This window comes from Eucyclogobius newberryi, unplaced genomic scaffold (assembly GCF_026437365.1).
Source record: "Eucyclogobius newberryi isolate DKJ021-1_F unplaced genomic scaffold, fEucNew1.0.hap1 SCAF_136, whole genome shotgun sequence".
NCBI lineage: Eukaryota > Metazoa > Chordata > Actinopteri > Gobiiformes > Gobiidae > Eucyclogobius > Eucyclogobius newberryi.
Genome location: NW_027315764.1, coordinates 200735 through 210000, shown reverse-complemented (window position 1 = coordinate 210000; position 9266 = coordinate 200735). Strand labels below are relative to the sequence as shown.

At 44.6% G+C, this 9266-nt stretch overlaps 1 protein-coding gene across 1 annotated transcript in view; it reads right to left on the bottom strand.

The window, feature by feature from the left end:
- gata5 (GATA binding protein 5) overlaps positions 1-9055 on the bottom strand; it is a 40995-nt gene extending 31940 nt beyond the window's left edge. The window contains exons 1-2 of the mRNA XM_072443918.1: positions 8511-9055; positions 3177-3346 (exon numbers count right to left, since the gene is read on the bottom strand). Coding sequence (XP_072300019.1) covers positions 3177-3346; positions 8511-9042 — 702 coding nt within the window. The 5' untranslated portion in view covers positions 9043-9055. The remainder of the gene's footprint in view (positions 1-3176; positions 3347-8510) is intronic.
- Between the last annotated feature and the right edge of the window lie 211 nt (positions 9056-9266).

Here is a 9266-nt window from a genome sequence, read left to right as displayed (position 1 = left end):
TGTGACAGCGTCACAGATTCAGCAGTAGATGTAATAAAAGGACAATTGGGGCGCGTTAGCGCCCCCTCCTCTTGCGGCGTGGCGGCGGTGTGGCGGCGGCGTGGCGAGGGCCGATCATTGCCGCTTGCGGCTATATTTTTATCATTATTATTTCCGTTGGTTGATATTTGTCGTTTTGTGTAAGTTGTTGGCGTTTTGTGGTGAAACTTTGGAGCTGAAGTTGCCATAGTAACCGTGCTGTGGACAAACCTCACTGTGGAGATTTGTCAAATTGCGACACACATTGTTTTCCTGATAAACACACGGCAAAGTCAGGAAAGAACGATGTGTTTAAACTGTTGAGGAACGTGAGAAAAACACGACAATCACGTTACAGGCGACGCACAATTCATGATGTTTCACAATTCAACACATGTTTAAACGTTCTAAATAAAGTGGTTTTGTCTCAGTGAAGAAACTCTCGCCTGAGTCGTTCAGTCTCTGAAGCTTTGGAGACAAACGCAAGTTGAAGTCATGAAGCTTGTGCTGCTCGAGTCTCGAGTCTCTCGAGTCTCGAGTCTCGTCGCGGCTCGAGTCTCTCGAGTCTCGAGTCTCTCGAGTCTCGTCGCGGCTCGAGTCTCTCGAGTCTCGAGTCTCTCGAGTCTCGTCGCGGCTCGAGTCTCTCGAGTCTCTCGAGTCTCGTCGCGGCTTGAGTCTCTCGAGTCTCGAGTCTCTCGAGTCTCGTCGCGGCTCGAGTCTCTCGAGTCTCGAGTCTCTCGAGTCTCGAGTCTCGTCGCGGCTCGAGTCTCTCGAGTCTCGAGTCTCGTCGCGGCTCGAGTCTCTCGAGTCTCGTCGCGGCTCGAGTCTCTCGAGTCTCGTCGCGGCTCGAGTCTCGTCTTGGCTCGAGTTGAAATCGTGGTTGGACTAAATAAAGATGTGACAGTTTTATTGTCGGGTCAGAACTCTTGTGTCATTTATGTGGATTTTGCAAATCTAAACTTTACACAAACGTTCAAACTGTGAAAAAAAGGCCGAATATCGAGTCAAATCTGAATAATTGTGTTTGAGGAAATGTTTGTCCGACACATGGACTTTAACCTAAACCAGTCTCTACTATAAACGAGTTGATTATATTTCTTGTTGTTTGAACAATAATCTCAACTGTATTTCAAATGTGAAAAATGGACTAAAAACAAAGGATCCGGTTCAACATTTGTGGATTTCCCTTTGGCTCGTTTCTTGTGAGAAAAGAAGAATCCAGAATCCACGTCTCGGACGGCAAAGGGTCAACGTCTGACCCCGATAACAGAAGCATGTGCAACGCTTTCCAAACTCCTCCGTGATAAGAGTCTATTTAAACACTGCAGCGATAAGAACGCCCGTGTGCAGAGGCTAAAGCTAGAGAACGACAGGCCCGTGTGCAGAGGCTAAAGCTAGAGAACGACAGGCCCGTGTGCAGAGGCTAAAGCTAGAGAACGACAGGCCCGTGTGCAGAGGCTAAAGCTAGAGAACGACAGGCCCGTGTGCAGAGGCTAAAGCTAGAGAACGACAGGCCCGTGTGCAGAGGCTAAAGCTAGAGAACAACAGGCCCGTGTGCAGAGGCTAAAGCTAGAGAACGACAGGCCCGTGTGCAGAGGCTAAAGCTAGAGAACGACAGGCCCGTGTGCAGAGGCTAAAGCTAGAGAACGACAGGTCCGTGTGCAGAGGCTAAAGCTAGAGAACGACAGGCCCGTGTGCAGAGGCTAAAGCTAGAGAACGACAGGCCCGTGTGCAGAGGCTAAAGCTAGAGAACGACAGGCCCGTGTGCAGAGGCTAAAGCTAGAGAACGACAGGCCCGTGTGCAGAGGCTAAAGCTAGAGAACGACAGGCCCGTGTGCAGAGGCTAAAGCTAGAGAACGACAGGCCCGTGTGCAGAGGCTAAAGCTAGAGAACGACAGGCCCGTGTGCAGTCGTCGTGTCTTTGGATGAGAGGATCCTCGTCGTTGAACCGTTTATTCTGAGCTATGAGAGCCGCTGTTCAGGCTCTAGAACCATCTCATCCAAACAGAGCTCTTCACTCTCAACATGCTGGCCTTCTGGTGGTGCCAAGAGTCTCTAAAAGCACAGTAGGAGGAAGAGCCTTCTGGTGGTCCAAGAGTCTCTAAAAGCACAGTAGGAGGTAGAGCCTTCTGGTGGTCCAAGAGTCTCTAAAAGCACAGTAGGAGGTAGAGCCTTCTGGTGGTCCAAGAGTCTCTAAAAGCACAGTAGGAGGTAGAGCCTTCTGGTGGTCCAAGAGTCTCTAAAAGCACAGTAGGAGGTAGAGCCTTCTGGTGGTCCAAGAGTCTCTAAAAGCACAGTAGGAGGTAGAGCCTTCTGGTGGTCCAAGAGTCTCTAAAAGCACAGTAGGAGGTAGAGTCCTGTCCATGTTAAAGAGGCGACACAGTCTCTTCATTTAAGACCAGGATTAAAACGTTCCTCTTTAAATTACTTATGTTCAGGCCAGTTAGGAACAGAAATATAAAGCTACAGTTTCAGCTCCACTGCCCTAGCAGCAACTCTGGGGGAAGTATGAGCTCTATCCTCTGATAAACACTTATTCTATCAAACTATATTTCATATTTAATTTCACTTGTGTTCATTATCTTTTCTTCTTCTTCTCTCACTTCCTGTCGAGAGTGAAACAGACACATGACTTGTGGATCCAGATGATCCTCCTGGAGACACGCCCTCTACTCCAGATGAACGGTTCTTCATTTGCCTGAAGAACCGGTTCTCCTCCTGAAGAACCGGTTCTCCTCCTGAAGAACCGGTTCTCCTCGTGAAGAACCGGTTCTCCTCGTGAAGCCCCTCACACGCACTAACTTTAGCCACGCCCCTCACACACACTTGCTTAAGCCACGCCCCTCACACAAACTAGCTTAAGCCACGCCCCTCACACACACTAGCTTAAGCCACGCCCCTCACACAAACTAGCTTAAGCCACGCCCCTCACACACACTAGCTTAAGCCACGCCCCTCACACACACTAGCTTTAGCCACGCCCCTCACACACACTAGCTTTAGCCACGCCCCTCACACACACACTGGAATTACTAAACGTCTTTTTGTGACTCGCTCAGATCGACCTCAGACTAAAAGGGCGGAGCCTGGAAAGACGCTCCACGTGAACAAACGTGGGCCCGGGGCCCGGGGCAGGTTGAAACGTGGCTTTGACTCACCAGTCGTTTCTGGGGTTTGATGAGGGGCCGGTTGATGCCGTTCATCTTGTGGTAGAGTCCGCAGGCGTTGCAGAGATAGTGACCGGTGCCGTCCCGGCGCCAAAGCGGAGTGGACACTGAGCCACAGTTCACACACTCACGTCCTTCAGAGCTCAGGTCGTCCAGCAGGTCTGACACAAACACAACCACAACCGAGTCAACCCAACACCACTCTGGAACATCACATGGATCAAAAAGATGATGCACTTTAGACTCATGTGCGGCTCGCGCGGGTCGGTCCATCACGTCCTGACGCAGTGACACAGGTGGATCTGACTCCAGCTGCGTCAGAGTTTCTTTAATCATCATAAATCACTTTATATTTTCTTGTTCCGACTCGAGACAAAATGATGCAACAGAAACTTGAGTAAATTTATATTCAAACACGAGTCAGTCCAGAGTTCCTGCACCGCTGATTAAAATGACGCGTCTTAAATCACTTTCTGAGGCTCAAGGGGAAAATAATCACTTGTTTTTGAGACAGTTTGTGTTTCATTTTTTTAAGTTTCACAATAAATCTGACCTCTGACCCGAACTTCACACGCTCTGGTCAGGGCAGAATCCTGGACCAGAGCGAATCAGGAGCCAAACCACTGTCACATGACCTGGGACTGTCCTGTCAATCACACATATGACTGTTTTTGACATTTACCTCTGAACTTTAGAACTATGAACTTAGAACTCATGCCATGGACACACCACATGGATACTTTAGAATGTACTTTAGAATGTACTTTAGAATGTACTTTAGAATGTACTTTAGAATGTACTTTAGACTGTGCTTTAGAGTGTACTTTAGAATGTGCTTTAGAGTGTACTTTAGAATGTACTTTAGAATGTGCTTTAGAGTGTACTTTAGAATGTGCTTTAGAGTGTACTTTAGAATGTACTTTAGAATGTGCTTTAGAGTGTACTTTAGAATGTACTTTAGAATGTACTTTAGAATATACTTTAGAATGTACTTTAGAATGTGCTTTAGAGTGTACTTTAGAATGTACTTTAGAATGTACTTTAGAATGTACTTTAGAATATACTTTAGAATGTACTTTAGAATGTGCTTTAGAGTGTACTTTAGAATGTACTTTAGAATGTACTTTAGAATGTACTTTAGAATGTACTTTAGAATGTACTTTAGAATGTACTTTAGAATATACTTTAGAATGTACTTTAGAATGTACTTTAGAATGTGCTTTAGAATGTACTTTAGCGTGTACTTTAGAATGTACTTTAGAATGTACTTTAGAATATACTTTAGAATGTACTTTAGAATGTGCTTTAGAATGTACTTTAGCGTGTACTTTAGAATGTACTTTAGAATGTACTTTAGAATATACTTTAGAATGTACTTTAGAATGTGCTTTAGAATGTACTTTAGCGTGTACTTTAGAATGTACTTTAGAATGTACTTTAGAATGTACTTTAGAATGTACTTTAGAATGTGCTTTAGAATGTACTTTAGCGTGTACTTTAGAATGTACTTTAGAATGTACTTTAGAATATACTTTAGAATGTACTTTAGAGTGTACTTTAGCGTGTACTTTAGAATGTACTTTAGAATGTACTTTAGAATGTACTTTAGAATGTACTTTAGAATATACTTTAGAATGTACTTTAGAATGTACTTTAGAATGTACTTTAGAATGTACTTTAGAGTGTACTTTAGAATGTACTTTAGAGTGTACTTTAGAATGTACTTTAGAATGTACTTTAGAATGTACTTTAGAGTGTACTTTAGAATGTACTTTAGAATGTACTTTAGAATGACTTTAGAATGTACTTTAGAGTGTACTTTAGAATGTACTTTAGAATGTACTTTAGAATGTACTTTAGAGTGTACTTTAGAATGTACTTTAGATTGACTTTAGAATGTACTTTAGAATGTACTTTAGAATGTACTTTAGAATGACTTTAGAATGTACTTTAGAATGTACTTTAGAGTGTACTTTAGAATGTACTTTAGAATGTACTTTAGAATGTACTTTAGAATGTACTTTAGAGTGTACTTTAGAATGTACTTTAGAATGTACTTTAGAATGTACTTTAGAATGTACTTTAGAATGTACTTTAGAGTGTACTTTAGAATGTACTTTAGAATGTACTTTAGAATGTACTTTAGAATGTACTTTAGAATGTACTTTAGAATGTACTTTAGAATGAACTTTAGAATGTACTTTAGAATGTACTTTAGAGTGTACTACTTTAGAGTGTACTTTAGAATGTACTTTAGAATGACTTTAGAATGTACTGTAGAATGTACTTTAGAGTGTACTTTAGAATGCACTTTAGAGTGTACTTTAGAATGTACTTTAGAATGTACTTTAGAGTGTACTTTAGAACGTACTTTAGAATGTACTTTAGAGTGTACTTAAGAATGTACTGTAGAATGTACTTTAGAATGTACTGTAGAATGTACTTTAGAATGTACTTTAGAATGTACTTTAGAGTGTACTTTAGAATGTACTTTAGAATGTACTTTAGAATGTACTTTAGAGTGTACTTTAGAATGTACTTTAGAATGTACTTTAGAATATACTTTAGAATGTACTTTAGAATGTACTTTAGAGTGTACTTTAGAATGTACTTTAGAATGTACTTTAGAGTGTACTTTAGAGTGTACTTTAGAATGTACTTTAGAATGTACTTTAGAATGTACTTAAGAATGTACTTTAGAATGTACTTTAGAGTGTACTTTAGAACGTACTTTAGAATGTACTTTAGAGTGTACTGTAGAATGTACTTTAGAATGTACTTTAGAATGTACTTTAGAGTGTACTACTTTAGAGTGTACTTTAGAATGTACTTTAGAATGTACTTTAGAATGTACTTTAGAGTGTACTTTAGAACGTACTTTAGAATGTACTTTAGAGTGTACTTTAGAACGTACTTTAGAATGTACTTTAGAGTGTACTTTAGAATGTACTTTAGAGTGTACTTTAGAATGTACTTTAGAGTGTACTTAAGATAAGATAAGATATTCCTTTATTGTCCCACATGGGGAAATTTCATTGTTGCAACGCAGGTAGATACAGAGGTAGATACAGAAGAACAGATCACTTATAGGAAGTCTGAAAAACACTTTCAGTAGAAGATCTCCTATAAATAAATAAAAACTCCCATAGACAAATAAATACATAAATACCATTGCATGTGATCCCGACAGTAATTGCACATGAATATGTGTCTCGACGGCACATGGATTTCACATGAATTCCAACAGTAATTGCACATATGACATAATTGCACATCAGTATTAGGTTAGGTCAGTATTGTGAGTGTTCAGTACTAACAGTTTTTGTTATAAAGTCTGACAGCAGCAGAAGGAAAGACCTACGGAACCTTTACCTCACAGCGAGGGTGGATCAGTCACTGAAGCTGCTCTCCAGAGAGGAGTGTCCTGCAGGGGACAGAGTGTCCTGCAGGGGACAGAGTGTCCTGCAGGGGGTGACACTCATGGTCCAGCATAGATGTCAGTTCAGCCAGGACCCTCCTGTCCCCCACCTCCTGCACCGAGTCCAGAGGACAGCCCAGGACGGAGCTGTGTCCAGCCTCTTCCTCTCCCTCTGTGATGACCACACCTACAGGAGCTGATGCACCACAGAGTCAGAGAAGGTCTTCAGGAGCGGCCCTGTTAGGAGTGGCCCTGTCAGGAGTGGCCCTGTCACTCCAAAAGACCTGAGTCTCCTCAGGAGGCGGAGCCGACTCTGGCTCTTCCTGTTCAGTCTGTGTTATGAGTCCAGTTTGTGGTTCAGATGAAACACCAGGTCCTTGTGTGAGTCACTGTCTCAATGTCCCGTCCCTGGTGAGGGGGGCGTGGCCTGTCCCGTCCCTGGATGTTCACTGGTGAGGGGGCGTGGCCTGTCCCGTCCCTGGATGTTCACTGGTGAGGGGGGCGTGGCCTGTCCCGTCCCTGGATGTTCACTGGTGAGGGGGCGTGGCCTGTCCCGTCCCTGGATGTTCACTGGTGAGGGGGCGTGGCCTGTCCCGTCCCTGGATGTTCACTGGTGAGGGGGGCGTGGCCTGTCCCGTCCCTGGATGTTCACTGGTGAGGGGGGCGTGGAGTGAAGTGAAATAAATTAATTTGGCGCCACAGCGCCCCCTACAGATTTTATATGGAGGTTAAATGTTTAGTTTTGCGAAATTATATGAAATTTGACACAAAACTCAATTTTAGCATCCCCATCAAAAAAGTCAATGAGACCCATGTCATAATTGTTATGGCGTTGCCGTAGCGATGACCGAAACCTTCCATGTTATTCCAATGGGGAAATCGCCAGAATATGTTTACACTTTAGACTTTCACAAACTCCTCTTAGGGCGTTAGACATATCAACCTGAAATTTGGTGAGACTCATCTTCTCATGTCTGTGCGGCAAAGCCGCACATTTTGCCAAGAATTGTAAATAAAATGTCTTTTTGATGGTAAAACAAAGGGGAGATGATGTGACAGCGTCACAGATTCAGCAGTAGATGTAATAAAAGGACAATTGGGGCACGTTAGCGCCCCCTCCTCTTGCGGCGTGGCAGCGGCGTGGCGAGGGCCGATCATTGCCGCTTGCGGCTTTAATTATTATTATTATTATTATTTTAGTCTTTTTCTCTGGTCGCATTTCTTGTTTTGTGTTTGTTCATTTCAAAAATAAAAATTAATAAATAAATAAACCCAGAGTTTTGTTGTGACGTCACGGGGACGCAGCGCTAACGACCACTGTCCATCGTAAATCGATAATAATCCATTTTATCTCTTTTGAGGATCACCCTAAGACCGGCCCCTCCCGAGCCCCTGACGGGCCCCTGTCCGGCCCCTGTCCGGCCCCTGTCCGGCCCCTGACGGGCACCTGACTGGCCTCTGACGGCCCCTGACCGGGCCCTGGCTCCGCGTGGCCTTGACTCGGGCCTCACTGTTTGTCATCGAGCACTTTACACATTTCTACTTATTATTAAACTAACACGTGGGATTTTTGCCCGAAAAACGAATACAACATGTCGTGTTGTTATAAATGTGTGTGTTTTTAAGGCTTTTTGTGTTTTATTGAAGAAAAAGATTCAGTTGTTTCATCTGGACCAAACACAAAACTACAACTACAATAAAACACAATAAAACACAGGGATTATGACGACGCATGGATGCCGTATTTTAATCAGTCCATTTAAGAAATTAAAACATGAAAAATGTAAATCCCGCGTTATACTTTTAATAATGTGTTAAATGCAAAAATGTTACGCTTCAATAATAACAATGAAATTATAATTATTTGTCTTAATTAAAGGACGTAAACACATTATTTGAAGACTCACCCAGACTGGAGCGGCGCGCGCACAGCCCCGGGCGGCTCTGCAGACTCAGGACCCCGGTGTCGAAGGGCCCCGGGCCCCAGGAGGATGAGGCCATGTCCGGGCTCACGTAGGCCGCGTACGGGCTCGTGTACGCGCTCCCCACGGGCCGCACCAGCGCGCTCCCGTACTGCTCCGGGCGCACGAGCGGGCTTTGATAGGCCGCGTCCCGGCCGTAGTCCCGGCCATAATCCCGGCCGTAGTCCCGGCCATAGTCCCGGACCGCGCTGGAGCTCAGGGGCGGGCTGTGGGAGTACGAGAAGCCGGGCGGAGGGTGACTTCCGCCGGGCGTGAAGGCGGCGCTGTCCGCGGTGCTCTGCGTCCAGCCGTGCGCGTGCGTGCTCAGCCCGTGCGTCTGCGCGCTGTCGCAGCTCTGGAGGTACGGGAGCACGGCGGGCACGCGCGTGGTGGGCACGTACACCGGAGAGCTGGCGGGCGCGTGCACATAACTGCCCGTGTCGTGCGCGTGGTACTGGGCCTGTAGGCTCTGGTACATGGTCACGGAGAGGTCACGGCAGTCACGGGGGTCACGAGGGGGTCACGGGGGGGTCACGGCCCGCGCTGGAAATGCAACAGAAAAACAGAAAAATATTTTGTTTAAATATCTTTTGCAAAACGACACGTTTCAACAACGTGAAAGGAACAAATTACAACTGCCTCATCATAAATAATATCACATGAACATCACAATCCAAATGATGAACTGAAGAAAAGTGAGAC